We start from the raw sequence: 22998 nt of genomic DNA on the forward strand, positions 1-22998 counted from the left end.
AATGAGATTGCGGAACATGTCATTCTGAAAATCATGGGCATTACAGGATGAGCGCCACCAAACTAAAGATTAGTTCACTCACCATGATGTGTACTTTCAGCCTGTGAAATAAGGTGTACAGCTCTGATACCAAAAGTTGGGATACAGTGTAAAACATAAAAAAAAAGAGTTCTGTGATTAAAAATCATTTTTGACTGATTTGAATTGATTGCCATACAAAGATGGGCTATTTAACATCTAAACTGATTATCTTTACTGTTTTTCCTAAAGAGATATTCATTCTAAATTTGACACCAGCAACATGATTCAAACAAGCAGCTCAAAAGCCTGGGAACACTGGGGAATGATCAAAAACCACCTGTTTGGAAGGGTTTAACAGCAGTGTTTCTCAGTGCATCATCTATATTCCAGAGCAAAAGACTCCCATACACTGTTCTCTTCACTTGCAGTCACAGATACAGTATACAATAATTTTCAGTACACAAGGTTTTGTCAGGCTATTTCCTGATTTCCTAATACCTACACATAAGGGGTAAGGCCAAAAGCCAACACTGAAACCCTGTGACCTTTGAGCCCTCAGGTGGCGCTGCATTAAAAACTGAAAAGCTGGGGCGCCCCAGCAGCTCCTGTGATGTGCAGTCCACGTACAAAGGCTGAGTCCTTGGCAGCACCCATGTTTCAATTCTAGTCTGAGGCCCTTTACTGCATGTCACCCCCCATTTCCTCTCAAATTATTGTATGAAAGAAACACTTTCGTAATCCGTTGCCAGCGAACACAGTTTGCTGTGAATCTACCAAGACAAGTTAAGACCCTGTCACGTCAAGCGCATAACGGTTGTACAATATCTTCTGTTATTCATCATGTCTGTTATTCATGTCATCAGGGTTATAACGACTTGAGCAAATTTATAGTAAAAAAATCTGCATTACATACTGGGACAGTGCAGAAGTTGCTTAATAAAGCAGTTTCTTAGTTGCATGATGGGAATTGTAGGATACAGCAGTAAAAGTGCCAGTAATAACATTAGCAGTCAACCACTGATGTTGGGTTGTAAGACCTGCCTTACAACTGGCATCAAACTCAGAAAAAACATTCAATGTTTGATTAGATATTATTCACAAAATTCCACAGTATGCTGTAGCATTAGTGGTGTTAATTAAAGGCATTAGAGGTCAGCAGTAATGGACACAAAAAACAAACTTTTAATCACAGCACACAACACATTTTGAACTTGTCTGAGCAGGACAAGCCCAGGTGTTCCTGAAAACACTGTCTGCATTCTGCTCAGATGTCTCACTGAGCCTTGGCAGGGCGACTGCATTTACAAAAGCAGGACCCAGACACTGAAGCAGCTAACTGGAATTCAAACCCAATTAACAATTTCATTATAACACCCGCGCTTTCCCTAATGTGACAAGTGTTGTTATCCAGGAAGACAATGACTCCTGAAGGAAGTGTTGGTGTTGATTTTGTGTGTGTATAGGTGTTAGCTCAAATGCTAGTATCCCGGCACAATTATTACTTTCAGGTCTAGGGGATTTCATGCCTTAACAAAAATGCCTTGTTGGCCACTTAACAAGTACAGAACGCGGAGCTTACCTGAAACCCAGGTGAGCTCAGCTAGCAGCCCACATCTTCTGGTTTTAATAATTGTGCATTTAGCTCGGAGTCAGATTCCTCTCATTTAGGTCAAAACACATGCAGCTACAAGAGAAACCAACACTCCTCATTCACCACCTCTCAGTGTCAAGGATCACTCACCTGCTCTCCCACCTCGTTAGACCTCCGGCAGCATTAAGACCCGCCCTCTTCAGACAGAAAACCAATCAAACATGATAAATGACAACATGTGATCCTGACGCGCCTAAGATCTACCAATAAAAATATATCATGGGTCTAAAAGTTCTGGTTGGCGGGAGACGGACTCGGATGTCTTTAGTATGAATAGCGATTTAATTGTCAAGATACACTTTGTTAAAATCCCTGTATTAAAAATATCACTTAAGTCAAAGTAGATAATTAGCATCAAAATATAACCTACTAAACAAAATAAAGTAAAAGTGCTTATTCTACAGCCCCATTTCAGTGTCATAGGCCAGTTTATATCAGTGGATTATGTTAATATGGCCATTAATGTGTAAGCCTTACCAGTAAGACCTTAAATTCCTCCAAACAGACAAAAGCTAAAAAAAAAATAATTAAAAACAAAAATTGATGACACTCATTCTGCACATGCTCAGTCAGACTGTGTTCTTGTAAAAGGTAGCGCCACAGTAGAAACACGAGAAAAAATTAAACATTTTTTTTAGATTCATTTTTAGAATAATCTCCTGAGATCAGACGTACATAGGGACTGTTGTAGCAATGGAGTGACTTATTTTATTATTTTTTTTTTTTTGAAATCCGTATAAAACGACTAAAATATATTGTTCAGTAGTTGAACATTGAAGTTTATAATATTGCAAATCGGCTATTTCAGTGTAAATTGTTAAACTGCCCTTAGTCTCACTTAGGAACAATAATAATAATGATAATAATTATATATAGACATGATGATAACAATAACACAATTTTAGTGGTATGTACCAGTAAAATAACATGTGCACTTACAACAGTCAACAGTTAAATACATTTTTGTTATATGTGTGTTTAAATTAATTATTGTAATTATTATTAATCTGTTGAATGTTATTTTAAAACAATCCAGTAGGTGGAGGCATTGTAGCATTTTACATCCGACACGCCGTAAAAATTCAATAGAGGAAGTTTGCGACGTCTACTGTCGTAAACAACGTTAAAATGTCAGTCTGAACAACTAGCTTATGTTTTAGCCTGAGAAGTAAAGGCTTTCTTTTGTTTTGATTTACTTTTTATTTTGTTTGTTTTGGCGACTTGGTCATTGTATTAGATGGGGACCAAGAGTTTACAATGAAACTCCGGGTGCAGTATGACAGGTGAGCTGAAGCTTTTATAACATTTAATCTGCTTTGATAGAAAACATCTGTTAGCTGCTAATGCTAACGACAGCCCAGTTCGCTTTATGGGAAACGGTCAACTTTTTGATATCCTCCGCTGTCAGTGCTGTCGGGTTTCGGGTTACTGCTCGAAAATGACTGATCTACCTGATGTTTTGTTCAGCTAACGTTAATTACCTTTCAAAGACAGTGGATTCATTGTCTGGTCGAGGCGTTCAGGGGCTGTCGATATAAGCAAGTTAAACACCTGTAATATCTGTTGTCAAGTTAGAAAACAAGTTTCAAGCTAATTGTGCTTTTATGTCTCCCGCTTAGTTTAAACAACACCATCTGTGGTCTTCATTTGTCAGCCTTTAAATATTCTACAAGCTAATTCTTAATTAAATTCACTGCTTATCAAAGCAACCCGTCCCTGCATCGTTGACTCGTTTGTTAGTTTGGAGCCTTCTGTTAAAGAATTACTGTGAAGTCCTGCAATAAAATGTACTGCGACACAGTCTCTGCATTTTACGATGTTTTCGCAGCTGGATCATTGGGAGTAGTTGTTTAAAAATGGGAGAGTCCCTCCTTAAAGATCGTAAAGTTAAATTAATAAATCACATCTGCTAATCACAATATGTATTCAGGAAGCTATTTTACAACTGATCTGTACAAGCCTATTAAATATTTTATATCACACGTACACACAGGTATTTCCCAGATTAATATGTCAGTTAAAACTGCTGTGCTTGTTTCCTACGTAAAAGTGTGTGATAGAACAAATGAATCAAACTGCAGGCGGATTACCTGACAACCCTGTATTTTCCTTGAAGTAAATATCATACAACCTGTTAGACAACTGTAATCATGGTTGATGCTGGACACATTGTGACCGAGACTACCAAGCTTGTCTTTTCTGTTAAAGGAGTGATTCCAGAAGAGCACTGAAACTGAGGGAGTCTCCTACTGTAATGCAGCCTAATTCAAGTGAGCAGGGTGCTCATTCTGGAAATGGTTTATCCTTAACTCTGCAACCAGAAGTTCTCCCCCGGACACCAGTCCCTGGTGCTGCTCCTGCAGACCCACAGAACAATGAGGTGCGGGTACCGATGAACAGCGGGGTTGGGGAGTCAGGCGGAGGTGCCTCATCCAGAAGATGCAGAGTCAGTTCCCACAGCCACTCCCATTCTCAGTCACACGGACACAGTCGGGCGCAGCACCACTCGAATTCCGAGCCCGAGCTTGAGCAGCCTGACTCTGACCTGGACTCTGGAGAACCCAGCACCTCTTTGTCTGAGCTTCGCTGTCTGTTTCGCTGGCTCCAAAAGAGCCTTCCTTTCCTCGTTATACTTTGTGCTAAACTGGTCATCCAACATGCTCTTGGTGAGTACGAGTTCAGCAAACGTCATTATTTCCAAGTGTGAACAAAACACGACTTCTCTTACCCTTTCCCTTCATTTACCAGGTTTAGCAGTTGGTGTTGGCCTCTTCACAACTTTTCTTTATGTGAATAAAAGCATTCAAACCCAAGTCTTTCTTCAGGTAAGTCACAGAAAAACATGTATTGATTCCTTGGGGCCCAATCAGACAGATCACAGTTTTTGTGGTCATGTGCCCTGGGTGCCTCATGTTTCAGACGGCCAGTGTGCCTCATGTTTTTCACCTTGTGCTGAAAATACTTCAACTCAGAACAGAAAGACACGTGACATAATTTCACTTTCATGGGAGACAAAGTGTTGCTGGTGGCTGTTACTGGATACCCTGGCTATTAAATTTTACCAACCAAAGTTATGATTTGAACCAAAAAACTGCAGGTCTGCAGGAAATTTAGTGTGGCTCATGAAAATTTGAAAAGTTGTTTTTATTAATTATTATTAATAAAATTATTATTGCATTTATTGTAGCATACAATTTATATGTGTATTTTAATGTAACATTAACTCACTTGCAGCCACTTCTAAAGCCAAAATAAAAACAGATCTGCTAGTTTAGTGTTACAGCAAATTCATTATAGGGAGAGGACAGGTGATTTGGTGGTTACCTGGCAAAAACAACAACAACAAAAATAGGCACTGCACTTCTAATTTTAAATGTTACACTTGAAGAGAAAAGGCAGTGTGGTGCTCTGTCTGTGTCTCTCTAAGCCATGATTTTGCTTGTGTGCATCCTCAGGACCGTCACTCAAAGCTGCAGTGTGTATGGCTGCTGCTGTTCCTGATCTCCTCCACCCTCCTGCTCTACTACACCTTTCTCACTGAGACACTTTACTACTGGTAAGAGCGGATGCATTATATCACATTGGTTACCCTGAAAAACAAGACTGCGTGGTTGTTTCCTGCTGGCAGTGACCTCTTTTTGGAGTGTTATCTCAGTTCATCTCTGTGGGCCTGAGCAACCAACCAGAATTCACTGTGGTTATTTGTGTGTGCTCTGGTGACTTGTTTACAGCTTGATCATTCAGCAGAACTCGTGAGAAAAAATTACAGCTTGATCATTCAGCAGAACTCATGAGTTAAACATCAAAACAACTCATTACTTGTACAAACGTCACAGTGAAATGTATATTATGGCAAACTGATCAGCATGTGTATGCAAACAATGCAAAGATGACCGTGTTATTTAACCTGAATGTTAACCTCGTTCCAGCCTCGTCTTCCTGAGCCCAACCATTGAGCCGCTGGGTTTCTGGGAGGTTCTATGGGCAGTCGGCATCACCAACTTCATAATAAAGTTCCTCTTCATGGGGATTAAGTGCCTTATTCTGCTGCTGCCATCTTCACTGGTGACATATAGAACCCAGGTGAGAGCGGTGGATTTCTTCTTTGAACTGCTGGTTAAGGAAAAACAAAACAAAACAAAACATCATTCTAATGCTATGTCTTGCCAATGCTGGTTCAGTGGTTTTCATTTAGTGTGTTTCATGTCTCCAGGGTCGGTGGCTGATGCTGACTGAGGAGCTGAGTCAGGTCCACCAAGCCATGGCTCCTGTTTCACTGTGGTTCCGCTACCTGGTCACCTACCAGGAGGCTGATGGCACCCCAGGACTCACAGTGGGGGTCCTGCTGGCTTTGCTCTACCTCATACTGAAGGTGTGCTCAGACTACCGTAATTAAACAGCAGTTGTACTAATGTTGCAAAATAAAATTGGAAGTTTTTTTTTTCTTTTTAAACAAAAAAAAATTCTCTCTCTTTCAGCTTTTAGGATTTTATGGGCAGTGGACATCTTTAATAAAAACTGTGAGGACATTCCTAAAGGGCGAGGTCAGTGCCTATCACCTTGTTTGCTAAATAGGAAATGTTCACAGCCAGTAACCAGCTGTGTTGAGGTGTTGTTTTTGTTTGTTTCTCAGCACACAGGCTCAGCAGCCACTAGGAGTCAGTGCAGTGAGGCTGGAGATGTCTGCCCCATCTGTCAGGGAGAGTACAGGGAGCCTCGGGCTCTGCTCTGTCAGGTAACCCCCACAGACGAGGGCACCACACGGCCTCTCTTACCATTGGTTACGTTTTTTTGTCATTGTTGTTGGTCGTACCTTTAATTGAAGTTATGGATTCGCTTTTACTGTCATGTGGGAATCAATAGGCAGATTTGAGTTCCTTCAGGCATGTGTCTCGCTCGCACACACACATACATACATCTCTCCTCTTCAATTATCAATTCAATCGTCAACTTTATTACAGGTTACAGCAGTTGAGAAAATCCTGCGCTTTCCATGTTATATTCATTGAGCAGGAGCAGTCTTACTTTAGAGATAAACCCTGCAATACGAAATTAAAAACATGTTTAATTTACTCTTTATCCAGTACCTTACTTATTTGCTATGGGAGTAACAATATTTTTATGCCTCTAGCATTTTGTTTTTGGGTTGTTTGCACATCCCATTCTCATGAATGCGATATCTCAGCAACCCTTCTTATGCCAAATTAACGTACACTTGGACTGAAGGATGAAGTGATAACCTTTTATGTCCGTCAGTTTCACTCGCCATCATAATGTTTTTATTCACCACCATAACTCAGGAACAGAAGGGCAGATTGTGACCATAGTTCACCTTTGGTCACGTACTGAATTGGTGACACTAACATGCTGATTGTACAGATCTTCTGTGCTGCTGGTTTGAACACGTGTGTGAAAGCCTCTGCGTTTTAGAATTTGTAGCTTCCACATTTGAAGCCTTGTAGTCCACCACAAGCTCATTGCTTTCAATGACAGTGAGCTTCAGGTGATTATATGAGTCTGAGCGGACATGGATGTAAGCTGTAACCTGATTTGTGCATGGAGCCAGGCGGTAATTCTAATTTTGTTTTATCTGACCACTTGTGTTTTCCTGAATCAGATGAACTGAAGTACATCTTATATGTAGCTCCAGCCGTTTATGTTAAGCGCAGGAAGTAACGTGCTGTTTTTCTTCCCCGCCGTGCAGCACATATTCTGTGATGAATGCATCGCTCTGTGGTTCAACCGGGAGAAGAGCTGTCCTCTCTGCCGCATTGTGATCACAGAGAAAGTCTACAAATGGAGAGATGGAGCTACATCTTCACACCTGCAGATTTATTGATCGATAAGGCACAGGTGGTGAGCTTTTGGGCGTGGGACTTTGGTATTAGCAAACCTCACTGACAAGTAATGTGCACACTGTTTGATTAATCAGCTAAGGGCTGTGGCCCCTGGGGGCAGGGGTCAGTAATGACACAACTTGCACCTACAGTAGGTTTCTGGTTTATTGACCAGCACGTCCCTACTAGTGACTGTCAGACAACTCCTTACTTTTATGGCCCCAAGTGTTTTGTGTTGTTTTTTTGTTTTGTTTTTTTCATTTTTCTATTTTGTTTCCTCTGATGTTGTGTTGCTTTTATTCACCTTTTAATTTTTATATAAACTTTCCCCATGGGACATCAAATTGGTCTACTTCCTATTTCTTCTGTTTGTAAATATGGAAACAACAGAGAAAAGTATGAAAAACTATTTTGAACAGATTTTTTCTTGATCATATATTTGAAGACGCAACTCATGCACCCTTTTTTTTTATCCAGTGTGTCTAAATTTGTGGAAGCGACTTTTCTGATTAGTAACAATAGATGTGGAGAGGTAAGCAGCTGTGTACCTCTGCTCAGGGTTGCTTGCTGAATTCTGCTTTAGAGGTATATTTAAGCTTGATTAGTTTCAAATAAATGTGAGACTGGAGGGCTGACAGCTACCGTGTCTTTCAGGCAGTCCAGTAATGGTCCTGTAATGAGCGGATCTTTGCCAGCCTGCATTCAGGCAGCAAAGACGGACGTGGCAGCGAGAATCAGTTTACGTGATGAGTTTGAAAGAGTTTGGCTTTTGCTGGCTATTTTGTTTCACGACTGATAAGAACGCAACTGAATTTGTGAGGCTGATTAACACAGATTATTTTTCTATAGAGGTGACATAGCCTCTTTTTTTTTTTTTGTAAAAACCAAAGAGGGGAAGAAATGTCTATTTTATTATGTACGAAAATCATTTCACTGTGTTTTTATCCACTGAGATCCTGATCCGATCTGAATAAAGATCTACATTTGAATGACGTTTGTGACTTGTTTTATGAAGGCAAATGAGAGTTGCTTATTGACAGAACAGCTAAGCCTCAAAGTAAGTGTAGAAGCTGAGCAGAGCCTGCTAAAGTTTTGAGATGAAATCCTAAAACGTCACAAAAGATCACTGAAAAATGGCACATTTCACCACTTTGCTCTGCACTATCCATTCAGTTCCACTGCCCAGAAACAAGATCCATTTCTTTTTTTTTTTATTCTGACATTATGTACATGATACATATTAACAGTCCCCATCTGAAGGGGCAGATCCAAGGGACAAAGCAACAGAAATATTGATATTCAATGCCCACCAGTTAATTAAACTTCTATTCTACCTAAAGATAGTGTTTCCCAGTCAAACATCTCAGAGATGCACAATATTGGATTTTTGCTGATATGCCAGTATTTTCCAACTTATTTTGGCTGCCAATACTGATATATGGTAGTATTTTTATTTTCCATCTAATTGCAGAAAACAGGTCTCTCCTGTGGTGGAACATGTTATTATGCCTATGCTTATTGTGATGGCCCACTGGCAGGTATACAGTTCTTTAAAAAACTACTTGGTCAATGGTTGTGCATAATGAAAATGCCTCATTGGCAGAAAGGTTAATTTCAGGCCAGTGTTTCATTTCAAATCATTTATCTGCTGATATCGATGACGTGCTGATAATATTGTGCATCCCGAGAGGATACGTCTTAAAGTATACCTGAAGAGAAGCTAAATGCGTCACGTTTAGTTTCCCAATCTCTCTCAGAATCAACAGTCACAGAAAGGATCCCGCTCGGATCATATCACAATGAATTGCTGAAGCAACGAACTCAACATCCTTGAGAGATGTAACAGGAAGTGAACGTCGTGGATCAACCCCAGCCTTTTCCACATACATTTACAACGTACAGCACACTGCACGCACGCAATGTAGTCCATCATCAAAGGCACAATGCCATTCCCCTTGGTTTTTGCATCAGTTTGTTCACAATAACTGCCCTTGCTTTAAGCACAGCAGAAAGACGAACTGAAGTTCAAGTTTTCAGCAAAGAAAGGCTATGAGATATGAAAATGTTTTCTCAAAATCTCCCATGATCATGTTTGTACGCCACACAATAAATACTGTAATGTTAGGTCACCGTCCTCAATTTTGGAATCGAAAACAAAGCTGCATCCGAGCTTGCCATAAGACATGTCCTCTTGTAATAAAATCATACTGTACATGCTCACTATTATGACAAAATAAGAACTCCAAATCAAATTATCACACATTCTGCTGCCTCATCTACATAATACTAAGTAATAAATACATAGTTTGCATAGTGTGAACAATGCAGTGAAAACACAATGGCACTTAAAATAAATATTGTAACACGTTAACAGAGACAGTACGAGGAGTAAAAAGTTGAGTGATTCATCTTGAACATAATTGTTATGCGGGAATGATAGAAGAATAAAAACGAATCAGCTCAGCCCGACACATCAGAAACGCAATCTAAGCTTCATCTTGGTTAACATTCACACAGCAACTTACAGGCGCACATTTAAACACTTCAAAGTGACTCTGCAAGTGTCAGTGTGATAAATAAAGTCAGTATGATCAGGTATGACATGAGAAAATTTGTTTGTCCTTCGAACCCTGTGCAAACACCAGCAATACACTTCTATGGTCATTGCCCAGGGTTTTTTTCTTGACCAGCAAAAATCATTTGGTTCATTGAAACAGTGATTTTGGTCGATTCATTAAACACTAATTTGGATCACAAGAAACATCAGGGAGCCATTCAAACTCAAACAAATTTTCATTCATTTAACGTTCAGTTAGCGTCAGGTGAATCTGCATCTATTGGTGTGGTCTGTTTTATACCGAGAAGTTTCGAATGGCTTGACTCCAGAGGCTCATATAGCAGCTTCACATCACACAAACACATCATACATGTCAGCTAAAACAGGAGTTATTTGATGGTCCACTCTCACAAGTCTGGATTTATGCCCATACCACCGATAGCCCTGTTTTTGTAAATACACAAACGGCATACGCACGAGATATGGAATCATTTGGGCTGAGTATATTTTGGATCGACATGTTTGTCGGTCTCCAACCACAAATGGGGCTGCATGAATTGATGAGTTCAAAGTAATGCTGCATGGGGTCATGGGAGATAAGGGCAGGAGTCCGAAATGACACACAAAAAAGGCATCTAGAGTCTGTTTACATTCAACACAAAGAAACTGAACGGTGCTTCTGGACTGAGCTCCTACAGAAAGCATTCCAGGACAAATAAAGCCGTGCCAGCATTTGGTATTGATTGTGGTGGAAACGATGCTTTCAGCTAAAATTTCACTTCTATCTTTTAATAGCTGCTTTTTCCCACAAGTCGTGCTTCACCCACCCCAGACCGCACGTTCCAGTGACAAAGGCAATCACACTGATTGTGACACATCACAAGATGATCATAAAACAAACAACAAAAGGCCTGGTATGTTTAGGGAGGATTAACTGCTTCTTATAACCAGATTCTCTCACTGTGATGGAGGCAACTTGTCGTAAACACTAAAAGTAACATTCTCCATAAAAAAAAGCACCAATAAGTCGTACGATAATGCCAGTTGAGTACACCGAAACCACCTCAGCCCAGTCATCGGCTGGCATTACGTCAACGCTTCACTGAAGAGCACCTCTCTCACACCACCACTGACCACATACCTGCTGGACTTAAACTGCTGATTATCTGCATCAGGCTGAGGAGGCCAGGCTGAGTCAGGAGGATTTAGGAGGCCAGGAGGAGGGAAGGCGCTGCTGGAAAAGCTGGTGATCAGCACTGAGTGTCAGTCAGTATTAAAAAAAACCCAAAAAAACTACAAGTCTCTTTTAAAAGAAAACAATAAAAGGAAAGGGGAAGAGGAATTAGAAGAGTCCTAATATTCATAGGCGAGCTGAGTGTCATAAGTTCATTCGTAGATGTTCGGGCCGCTTGGAGTTCATGGGGTAGACTTGCTTTTTGTAGGACCCTGCATTGATGCCTGAAGGGTGCCTGATGGGAAGTGGTGCAGAGGCCTCAGAGGTGCCACTGCTGCTCGTGTCCATTTGCTCCGCTGTCAACACCTCCATGGGTTGCTCCACAGAGCTGCCAGGGGCCAGCGGGGATGGGCAGCCCGTCAGCGTGGGTCCCCGGGGCCAGAAGTCCCCTCCTACAAACTTCACTGGACTGCGGAGGGGGAAGACGTGAGAAACTAAGATTATTCCTCTGAGCTACGTGATACAGCAGCTCTTATGTGGTCACAGAGGCTGTTGCACAACTTGATGTGAGAAAAACACCAAGAAGGAAGATGCAGGCTAAAGCTGCAGCTGCTGCTGCTGTATTAGATGAAGGAGCAATTTCAACAGACAACATTATTCATATAGTTAGCAGATATCCAGACATAAGTTCTTCAACTTCCTTTATCTTCTTGTCACGGAGAAGACTTGTCTTGTTATCTCCTCTTCTATCTCATATTCCTCTTAAGCTTCTAACTCAAGATTACACAACTGACTATTTTTGGAAAGTGTCTTTTTAAGAATCAACTTTATTAGCAGTATATATATTTTTACATACACATACTGAATTTTACTTCTGCATTTATCCCATCCTTTGTTGAGCACACATGCAACACCCAGCAAATTACATGCAGTGAAACACACACAGGAGCAGTGGGCAGCATCAAGCGTCCGGGGAGCATATTGGGGGGTTAAGTGCCTTGCTCAAGGGCACATCAGCCGGCTAATGAAGGGGGGGGAGCTTTTTTTTTTCCCTTTTTTTGCATTAATCACTCCACCACACCCAAATTTTTCCTGCCCGTCCGGTGGGGGAATTGAACCAGTGACCCTCCGATCACAAGCTGCTTCTCCAACCTCTAGGGCACGGCTGCCCCCACGTTCAAAAAAGAATTTATCCTGCCAATAAGGAAGGATTCACATCAAGCTGGCTGCTTTTACACAGTCAACAAATGAGTAACTGATGCTGGAAAATGTTGTACTGTAGGGGAAATCTTTGAATGACCAATGGAATTAAATGGAACCAGAGACAAAAACAACTTGCTGTTACCTCACAGGTGTTCTTGGGCTTCCGGGGAACTTCCGCGGTGAACGCACCTTTGGCTCGAAAGAGAACTTCTCTTTAATGTTCTCAAGCACAGACGGGGCTACGTATGTGAAACCCTGGGGAGGAAGGAGGGACAGAAAACAGAAAGAGAGAGAGAGAGATGTGGGTCCACCTCTTCAAAGTGCATCTTTCCAAAAACAACCCACAGCCGATGATGAGCAATGAAATGCTGAGTAAACCATATCATGCGATGTGGTGGAACAGTGAGGGAAGCTTCCAGGAACAAGAATAAACCAGATGGGATGCATTAACTGATTCTCGTAAGAACTACTTGTTGAAAAGGAAATAAAAACATTGTGTCCAGACCTGGCCCGTTTGTATGTTTGTTTATTGACATGATGTGTCTCTGCTGCACTGTATCTTTAGCTTTTCAGTGTTAAAATTATGTAGCGTGTTAGTCAAAATTAGGTCTTAATGCAAGTGCTTAATCTGTCATCAAATATTAGTTATATAACATATACACCAAGCTCTAAGAAAATACCAAAGTTCCCACACCTTCTTAAACATCAAATTCAATTCAAACTTTTCAAGGTAATTCAAAGACCCAACATGGAATAGTTTGACAGATGGATCAAGCTTACTTATAGTCTCAACAATGAGAACTTTTGTAAGGAGAACTATCAGGCTTTACAGAAGCTCACAGGCGACATGTAAGAGAGGAAAGCAGCTTGAAGGTGTCAACACTTCTCAGTCGTGCTGTGGCACAGACAAGCCACTCTTTGTAAATGTCTTTGGTGAGCCGCGAGTCCTGGAATTTATATTTTCCAGGTTTGCTCAACATTTTCTCGCTTGCTTGCCTTAACCTGCACCATTTGACTTTAATCACTCATGCAGGAGACACACATGCAGACAGCGTAGCCTAATGACTAGTGAAAAATATAAAAACTACTTCAACTTCCATTATGGCACAAAATATATAAATTCAACTCTTTCAAAGACCGAATCTATTTATGTCGACTTTCATTTACGCTCAAGGTCTTTCTTTTTTTGTTCCCCCTTAAGTTCACAAGCGTTCACCTTTCACCTCAAAAAGTTCTGATTGGCTGCAGGCTATGTTCCAGTACCTGACACTGCTGCCTCGTCACCTTCCCTACATCATGTCTCCCAGGGGTTACTAGGCTGCAGAATCTCCTGCTTACTACTGTTGTGAACTTATGTTTTCTCACAACAACAAGGCCAACAAAAAATAAGAGTGTTGGTTCAAAACAACTGAACAACATTCATCATCATCATCATACATCATAATCTTGAGTAAGTGATGGCCTTGTAAGGAATATAATCTATTATTGGCCTTCGTGTCATGCAATTTTTTTCCATTTAATTTCTCATATAACTTGTTAAATTCCGGACACTGTACGGCACAGACAGGGACAGAAAAGCAGCAGGGTTCACAGCACTGGTTACCCACCAGGAAGACTTGATTGGCACTTTCGCTGAGCGTGGAGTCGTCGGGGCTGTCCACTGGAGTCTGGCTGGTGAACTTGGAGTCGAACTGGCTGGCATCATCAGCCGATTGCTGCCAAAACAAGCGAGTCAGTTAATCGCACAGCATAGACTGGTCACAGAAGATGCTGCAGAAGCAAACTCACCAGGAAAGGTTTAAATGGAGGCTCTACTTTGTGAGCAAGAAGGTCATCCCAATTTATATGCCGGAAGAATGGATGGGCCTTGGAAATACAGTGACAGCAGGGGTTTTATGCTTCATGCCTACCGACTAATGATAGTATTTAGTCCTAAGATCAGTATGTTTAACATACTGCATACACTCTTTGAACGAACTCTCTGCACCTACCTGGACCTCAGCGGCATCTCCTGGTCCAGCACCGAGACGCAATGAGGCATTTCGTTTCAGCAGCTGAAAGAAAAAGTTTGGAGAATCCCTTTGTTTTCTGGGAGTGTGTTTCAGAAGAGACATCGCAAACATGGAGGAACAAGGCCAAAGGAAGGCTTTTACAGCTCACCTTTTTCAGGAGGTCCCTGGCTTCTTGTGTGAGGTAAGGTGGAAGACTGAGCTTGCATTTCAGGATTTTGTCAATTGTCTTCTTTCGGTTTTCACCAGTGAATGGAGGCTGTGACAGAGTGGTAGGACAGAAACGATGCTTGGCAAAAGCAGAAAACGTTTCCTAACTGAATGTGCCTACAAGACATTTACTTTCTCAACAACGCCAGCATGGGACTGATTGGTGTGCACTTACTGCTCCTGTTAGCATGTCATACATGAGGGCTCCCAGACTCCACCAGTCCACTGCTCGGTTGTGTCCACTCCTCATTAAGATCTCTGGAGCCCTGAGGAAGGACGAGGGGATGGTCAAGATGATACAGCACATACATCGCACTGACTAAGAAGTAGGAAATGTGACTAAACATGACTACAAGAATGAAATTACTCTACAAAATCTGCATGATGATTGATGATTTTGTGACATACATGTAGTCAATAGTGCCACAGAAGGTGTGGGTGACTGTTCCGTCATGGATGGACTCTTTGCATAGACCAAAGTCTGTCAACTTCACGTGTCCTAGTAAGAAAAAGAGCCAGGGAAAGCGCATGAAATAGATTACAGATCAGACTACACAGAGAAATAGATCAATATAGGATCAAATCGTCTAACGTGGAAAAGGGCACAGATCTAGCTGGAACTTATTCTAATGTGCCTTGTGTGAAGGACACTCCAGGTCTTTTGTACCGTTGTTGTTGAGCATGATGTTCTCAGGCTTCAGGTCTCTATAGATGATGCCTTTCTGGTGCAGGTGACCCAGTGCCATTGAGATCTCAGCCAGGTAGAAACTATCAAAAAAAACAAGACACGATTCTCACATTCAGCAGCGATTACGTTGTTTTATAAATTTTCTTACTGACAAAACGTTTTACATGCCCAACTGCTCCTCAGTGATCTGCAGTGATCTAAGTTGTTAGTCTGAATGTCCTTCAGGTTATTCTAGGAATACTACACACCTTTATTTGTTCAGCAGCTTGGCTCATCTAATCACCACTTTCATCTACATGCTGTGTTTATAAAACAGAACAGCAAGTACTGTAAGAGTCTGTCCCTGTTCCAAGTGAACAGTGTCACCTCTCTGAGTGCTTCGGATTTTAAACTCGGGACAAGAGCATTCTCAAGTTTGATTACTGAGTATCTTGTATCCTCATGGTGCGTTCGGTATGTGAAGGCCACATTTCCATTTCCTGTCAGAATCCAAAAAACTGATGTCTTTCTCTTTAGAGCCATTTGTGTAATTGCTAGCATGACTGTGCCAAAGAGAACAGATCATGCTGGCATTCTGACTCTCCTGTGCATAACGACTCAGCAAAAGGACAATGTCCTACACAGGGTGTTTGTTAAGATGCATGTACTGCTGCCATTTGGAAATGGTTTCATATTGTAAATACTGAGGAAGGCTTTTAAAATATGTATACAAACATAGGAAGTGTGAGAGGAAACAAAACGAAAACATTCAAAGAAATTTAGATTTGACATGTTTAACTTTTACATCCTGAAACAGAATTGTTTCCAGACTCTTTTAAATTCATTTGTCAGTAAAAATTCGCACTGATCACCAGAAACGCCGTAAACTGAGGGAAGGCTAAAGGTGACCCCTGGCCAGATGGTTACAGCTCTGCCAGTGACATACAAACTAACTCACCATGCTGTGTCCTCCATGAAGATGCCCTCTCTCTCCAATTGCATAAACAGCTCCCCACCTGTAGTAACCACACACAAAATATATAAATCAAATGTTCTCATGAGAACCACATTTTCACTATTCTATTTATGGTGTCCCATGATAAAATATGCAGATGAAGAACATTTGTGAGTGTAGGTTTGTACTGTACTGCTCACCGCTCAGATACTCCAGGATAAGGTACAACTTTCCACCTGTTTGGAAGGCATAGATGAGGTCCACAATGAAAGGGTGTTTCACCTCCTCCAGGATGTTCCTCTCAGCTTTGGTGTGCGCCGTGTCCTTCGCATTACGCACAATCATGGCCTGGCAAAGAAGAAGAGCACAGAGAGTCGGGGCGTTAGAACTGCTCAGGCAATAACTTTGACCCTCCATTAGCCCGTGTCAAAGCTTCAACATCAGCTGCAAAGACAGAATACAAAGCAGGATGCCAGAATGGTAGCTAATTCTCATAAAGCCAATAAACACAGTCATTAACCCAAACCTCAAACTTCTGGGAATATGAGCTGGCTTTGTCAAGCAAAGTTGGGCTCCAGCTCCATGTCAGCTGCAAAGCGGAGGCCAAGCTGAACAGAAGCAGCAGATCTGAGGTTTCATGGGAAAAAGCCTGCTGCCATTATTTTGGGTGGTCTGCCTTTAGCTTCTGGCTTGATAGCTGGTTGCACCAGTATGCCACCAGAAAAGGCACACAGCAACATTCAGTGTGCGTGAAACAGTACACACAGTTCAGCTGCACTGGGCTGGGGGAGTCACGTTCCACACAGATGTAGGCTACTTGTGTTTGCTTACATGTGGATTAGATGACGCAAATGTCATTCCTCTGACACTGCAGTGTTCTGTATGTACACTGGGGGGCAGTTTGTCTCACCATCAATACATAATCGAAGGACAGTGTGAGCATAATAAAGTCTTCATATCAATAATACAATTATCCCTGAATAGTGATTCAGTCGAACCTGAAGAAGGCAAACTTACTAACCTTCTTCAAAACTTTCATAGCAAATATCTTCCCAGAGGTGGCACCTGATACCTTCCGAACTTGAAACACCTGTGGAAAATAACATCATATGACGCAAAATCCATAGACATTTATACAGTTTATGCAGATTACACCAGGTTAAAATTAAAACTTTTTAAATTACACTAAGAATCCTATTTAATACCTCATATTAATAGACAGACCAGCCAAAGTGTTAAAGTATGATGAAAAACTAGCTTAGTATTGCATGATGTTTCTATACTTCCTATCAGAATATAACAAAAATTTCTGATCACATAATTAATGTAATTACTGTGAACTGGAGCTGGGTAAGCGGCAGAAAGGCATGGAAGGATTTAGCAACTTTAAATGATTGTTTTAAATTCACAATCATTTTTGCTAAAAAAAATTCTGAGAAAACAAGTTCCTGATGTTAGTGCTGTAGCTAGAAGCAATGTTTGCTATCAGTCTGATGGTGCTGACTGCACAGCCTCCTGCAGCTCAACCCACTGTTCCACTTTCAGTTTATAGGTGTCTAACTTCCCCTGACCACAACCAGACACAAAGAACATTTTTAAACTAATGTTACTACAGCAGGCAAGAAGAAATATTTAAGTCACTTCTGTGAACACACATATAAGACTTTTTTAATACCTTCTAATGTTTGTTTTTGAGGAAACTGTATTTAGTAGTCAAGACCAGCAGATAACTTAACATCATTGCTCGTCTGGCCAGATATCTCAGTTTATATCTCAGCTATGGCTTGGAAGAAAAGGATTAAGGTCAAACAAAAACAAAAACAAAACATTTTTTTGTTAGCACTGACACGAGGCTCAGAAGCTGCTGTCGTGCATAGTGCGTCTTGATTTAACTAAGCAAGGAACTCAACAAAGGTCACTGTGTGTAAAAATGACTTAATGTGTATTCCTGCATCAGTGCTTGAAAGACTATTTTCTCTCAGTTTCTAGGCCAAGAACCTGCAAACCCGTGTCCAAATATATCCATTAACTGGACAAAAATATCAAAACAAATGAATGCGTTTGAAAAAATGTAATTACTTCGTAATGCTGAAAAATTCCCAAGATGAAGAAAATAACTTCTCAGTCATTGCACACAAAACCACTTCAAGAAAGAACAAGTCATGCATCCGCTTGTTAAGTGAAAAGTGTTTTCAAAATAACTGTGATGTGTACTTTTCATTGTCAGGCTCAGGAAAGAAACTTTCCAGGATTGGAAATACCAATAAAACACAATGTTAGCACCAAAATACAACCATAAAAACAAAATCCCAATCTCAGTGGCTTTACAGTTAGATACAGTTGGCTGCAGGAGACTACAGCTCTGTTTTATGTTGACGTGGGTAAATGACTGATTGACTATGACTGATTCTGGGGCAGCGGATCCTGCATCAGATTGAGCAGGATATTTTTCTATTTATTCATAGCCAAAAAATACTGAAACTGATCCTTGCGGGTTGACAGACAGTAGTGAGAATGAAGAAAATGTTTAGATTTTTAGTGTCCAAATCTCAATGTCCAGCCACTTTATTTTGTATTGTTATTTTAGGACAACTGCAATTTCCTCCCCCACGTACTGGCAATAAGATGCTGAATCAGATGTCTGTGTGTAATATCCAAGGGTCACATATCATATAGTTCTCACTGAGAACATTACACAACTCTGCACAGCTGTCAGCTCGCTGTTTTAGTTTCCAAACTGCATATAGAATATGTGGTTCCAAATTTCAAGTCAAGTTTCATCTTACATCTGTGGTGAAGTGCTTGAATTCATATTTATATTTTTATTACAGACAATCAGACCAGAGAATCTCACCTTTCCATAGCCACCTTTTCCCAAAACTTTCAGCAGCTCAAAGCATTCAGGCCTGATCTGCTCTGTTCCCTTGTTCACGCTGTTCTCTGAAATTTCAAACTTCTCACAGTCATCCATGTTACTGGCAAAACAAACAAAAAAAAATAAAGAAAAATAAAGAAATAAAAACCACGATCAAAGATTCATTCAACACTGAGTCAACAATTTCCAAGACAGACAACAGTATTATGAACAACAGCTACAAGCGTCTGGGCCTAAATGTGGATATGGGTAACGGGTTAACTGAGGCTGACGGTGGGACAATAGTTTCGTTGTTGGAAATAAACAGTTGCCCAAAAAGAAATGGGTGTGAACTGCTGTAGGACCTTCAGACAGATACACGCTAGTGCAGTGACATCCAATTCAAGTATTTTTGCCTGAGGGAATTCTGTCCAGATGTCATGAATTATTACTGGATACAATTTTGATGGGTGACAATATTTATGGAAACCCAGAAAAAAACAAGTGGAGAAGAATAACAAATGCAAATGCTTGTGTTATGCTTTTGTCCTACAAGGCAGGGATGCGAAACAGTACTGAAGCTGCTGTGGAAGGTTGTGATGACCCAGACATCTGATGTTAGGTCTCCTTTCAAGTTGCAACTCGTCTCTGATTGCTTATGGATTGGTAGTATGGTTAAGTTGTCTGACATTCGGTTAGTCAATGCCCTTAACTGATTTAATGTCCTCTAGTGAGGATAATTTCCAGTCACGAATTAAAGTTTTGCTTATACTCACAATTCAAAGCCACTGCATTGGTCCATATATTCACTGAGCTGGCCCTGAAAACAAGACAAAGAAACAGCGCAGAATATTTCAGCCATGCGACTGAGCCAGCCTGGGCTTATTAATGGAAATAATATGATATTTAGATATGATATTTGATATGATATTTAGCCTAACCTCAGCATTAGTCAATTTGCTTAAAGTTAACAGGTGAGGTTACGGCTAACCGCTACCAAGCTAGTTAAATGGACACTTTCTCCTTAATATCAATTTAATAACTTTTTTCAGATATACCCATGTTTGCTTCGCATGGCTCAAAAATCATTCACTGGAGAAGTAAGTGATACATACCACTAGCTAAGTTGCTAACTTCACGTTAGAAGAGCACAGGGAGAGCTAGCAGCCAACGCTGTGGTCCATACCTACTGTCCGGCTAGCATTATTAAGATTTCAGGGAGTTGTTGGTCGACTTTTACTGAGTTCATGTATATCCCACACATTAATACATTACACCATACATTGTGTGTGACATTCGTGAAGCTAGATACACAGTAATGTACATCCCTAAAACAGGCGGATGCCGATGCAATGCGTATACCGCTTGATCTATAATTCCATTATCGGGCAGGTATCTTGCGCCTGGAAGAAGCAAGTTTTTGTTGTTGTTATTGTTGGGTTTCGCCATAGCTGTGTACTGGAGACGTTTGTCTTTTTTCGAGAGCCTGTTTGCTGACATGATGGCATTTGTGGATTCGCTGTCTGTTCAAATAAGGATATTAACGGTGTATGTACCGAGCGGTGATCACGTAAATTTAAGCCGGGAAACACTAACCTGCCCGCCGTAAACGCATTTATTTCACCGGATGTGCTAGTCTGATCTCGGTAATGAAACTAAAATTGCGACCGATAAAAATTCAGTGAACGGAGTGGGATTTTATTGAAATACTGTGGTGTGGGGTACGGTGCGATTCCGCGGGAAAGGGGCGGATGGCAGATGTCCGATAATGGATATCCAAACACTGATGCTAGCAACGCAGGCCTCAACGAAAGTGCTACGTGCTAGCTAATAGGCTAGCAGCGGTGGTGTTAGCCTCAACGTTAACGTAAACTCACCCCATCCTCGAGTTCGTCGTCAGAGACATTCTCATCCGGTTGATCCAAATCGATGTCGAAAACCCCAGCCATGGCCACTGCACTTCGCTCCGTGTCTAGTCAGAAACACAGCCCCGCTCCCCCGCTTTATGGGAGAGCCATCACCGTTACAACCGGCTACAGCAGAAAGCATGGGCTAACATCCAGCTAACCAAAACAACACAAGGACCGAGCAGCAGAAAAGCCTCTAGTGTTGGCCACCGGCACTACTTGGCTCGCGTTGTCTTGAAGGCATATAAAATATTAGTAGAGACTTGTCAATTTACAAGAATAGTGGACATGTAATTTTAAAAGGATTCGCACGCAATAGGAATTAATCAGCTGCTCCCCAAATATCTAACGTTACTTTTAGTAACGTCGCTGAGAAGACGCTTATACTTTAATGGGACAGCATTTGCTGCCTGTCTTTCTTTCAGCATTACACACCTCCAGATGACCTTTATGTTGTTGGAAGCTGGTAAGCGGTGACTGCTAACAGCAATGAACCAAGACGTTATTTGGCTCAAATCTTTCTCATATTTATCTAAAGTGGAATTCTGAGTGTTTCCGACACTACCCAGAAATCTGAGGAATAATTTAATGTCCTAATTATTTCACTCAGGGACAGCAGGATGTGAGAACGTAAGAAGGCCTCCTCCCAGCAGAGGTTTCGTTTGCTTCCTCTGGTTTCCTTCACCCACAGCGTCGACAGTCATATTCATACTCTGCCAAGTCATAACCTGATAACCTAAATGAGATTATCCGCGGTTATGGGCTTGGTGGTCTGGTGTAGTATCGTGTTGGTGTGAAATCTCCTTGTTGCTCTGCAACAAAGTTCCCGTGAAAATAAAAAAAGAGGGTCATTTTCCTGTCATTCTTAATGTTGAAGTCAAACATGTCTCAAATCATCACAGAAACATAGCTGAATTTAATTAGCTTGTATATTTCTTTGCTGCTCCCTGTATTTCTTGCTCATATTTTTTCCCCCTTTTATGTCATGCCGTTGACCAAGAAATGTGTTGAAGTTCACAACCAAAATTATAATATTACATGAATCAAAATTCACAGACAAACAGAAGTTACAAATAATGGAACTTATTAGTTTATTCCCATGGATTGCAAATGTCAGTGTTGTTGGTTCCTGGGGCACTTGTGCTTTTCCTGCGACATATCGCGATGCTTGCTGTGAACGATAGCAGTCTGATGCTATACGTTGTAAGAGGTTAAGTCTCGGGCTGCAGCGGGTTCCGCCCAGTCATAATCAGTTTGCTGTATATCCCTGTACTTCACTGCAGGGTCTGTCCACATCCACTTTTTCTTACCAGTAGGTGGCAGCAAGAAAAAGGGAATCCTGCTCCAGGAAAGAAACCCATTTTTCATTCATCCTAAAATCCAACTGTGTAGCTATACAAGCACTTTGTTCCAGTTCAGGGTCTTGACAAAATACCAATGGATCATTTAAACTGTATGCATTTTATTCTAGAAAGTCTTTCAGCCGAGTGGTTTAGAAGTTCACCTAGATTTATCCTCCAAACAATAATGTAATTACACAGTGCATGAAACACAACAATACAGAACAATCTAAATGTAATAAAGCTACATTACAGAGTGTCAGTGCAGGCTGAGTGATGAGCAGGTCTTTGTTAAGTTGGCCTGACACGGAGACAGCAGAGCAGGATTGGTGCCTGATGCTGGACACTGTAACTGACCTGACCGAGCTGCAACACACCTATTTTTCTTTACTGTAGATACTTTAAAAGCCACACTGTGACCGCTTTGTTTGACGCTGTAATGAGAGTAGTGGATCATGTTTTCAACTTTAAGAGATTTTGTCAAAAACGTTCAAAGACAAACGTGTGTGAGTGTGATATTCTTTATTTTTAAACAGGGGTTCAGATTGGAACGGGATACTAACAGCGAGCAGATCGTGTCCTCTTTTTGAGGAAATCATGGAGAACATGCGAG

General features: G+C 41.1%; 2 protein-coding genes across 5 annotated transcripts; one reads left to right on the forward strand and one right to left on the reverse strand.

Moving 5' to 3' along the window:
• Window positions 1-2764: 2764 nt before the first annotated feature.
• rnft1 (ring finger protein, transmembrane 1) lies at window positions 2765-8498 on the forward strand. The gene is made up of 9 exons (XM_046410389.1): window positions 2765-2955; window positions 3881-4338; window positions 4421-4497; window positions 5128-5228; window positions 5602-5755; window positions 5886-6044; window positions 6151-6216; window positions 6306-6407; window positions 7377-8498. The coding sequence occupies exons 1-9, from the start codon at window positions 2930-2932 to the stop codon at window positions 7509-7511; spliced, it is 1278 nt and encodes a 425-aa protein (XP_046266345.1). The 5' UTR covers window positions 2765-2929; the 3' UTR covers window positions 7512-8498.
• On the reverse strand, window positions 5656-21759 carry rps6kb1a (ribosomal protein S6 kinase b, polypeptide 1a). Of its 4 annotated transcripts, none has more exons than XR_006845188.1 (16): window positions 21016-21465; window positions 19915-19958; window positions 19139-19259; window positions 17306-17374; window positions 16485-16632; window positions 16288-16345; window positions 15330-15430; window positions 15071-15161; window positions 14838-14928; window positions 14604-14711; window positions 14435-14497; window positions 14232-14309; window positions 14051-14158; window positions 12586-12698; window positions 11208-11709; window positions 5656-5785 (listed from the first exon to the last, which is right to left on the reverse strand). XR_006845188.1 is itself a non-coding variant. In XM_046410386.1 (16 exons), exons 2-16 carry the CDS (start codon window positions 21085-21087, stop codon window positions 11445-11447), a joined length of 1530 nt encoding a protein of 509 aa, XP_046266342.1. In that variant the 5' UTR covers window positions 21088-21139; window positions 21481-21759; the 3' UTR covers window positions 8704-11444. The 4 variants fall into 4 exon arrangements, 3 of the variants coding, with proteins under 3 accessions (XP_046266342.1, XP_046266344.1, XP_046266343.1); XM_046410386.1 differs by lacking the exon at window positions 5656-5785 and adding an exon at window positions 21481-21759 and having other exon boundaries at window positions 8704-11709; window positions 21016-21139; XM_046410388.1 differs by lacking the exon at window positions 5656-5785 and having other exon boundaries at window positions 8704-11709; window positions 19139-19224; window positions 21016-21464.
• Between the last annotated feature and the right edge of the window lie 1239 nt (window positions 21760-22998).

This window comes from Scatophagus argus, chromosome 14 (assembly GCF_020382885.2).
Source record: "Scatophagus argus isolate fScaArg1 chromosome 14, fScaArg1.pri, whole genome shotgun sequence".
NCBI lineage: Eukaryota > Metazoa > Chordata > Actinopteri > Scatophagidae > Scatophagus > Scatophagus argus.

Coding starts and splice junctions, on each gene's coding strand:
- rnft1 (XM_046410389.1), top strand. CDS start 2,930: ATGAAACTCCGGGTGCAGTATGACAG. Junction 4,339..4,420: donor GGTCATCCAACATGCTCTTG/GTGAGTACGAGT, acceptor TTCATTTACCAG/GTTTAGCAGTTGGTGTTGGC. Junction 5,756..5,885: donor TGGTGACATATAGAACCCAG/GTGAGAGCGGTG, acceptor TCATGTCTCCAG/GGTCGGTGGCTGATGCTGAC.
- rps6kb1a (XM_046410386.1), bottom strand. CDS start 21,087: ATGGCTGGGGTTTTCGACATCGATTTGGATCAACCGGATGAGAATGTC. Junction 17,375..19,138: donor GAAAAGGTGGCTATGGAAAG/GTGAGATTCTCT, acceptor TATTTTCCACAG/GTGTTTCAAGTTCGGAAGGT. Junction 14,310..14,434: donor GAGATGCCGCTGAGGTCCAG/GTAGGTGCAGAG, acceptor TGTATTTCCAAG/GCCCATCCATTCTTCCGGCA.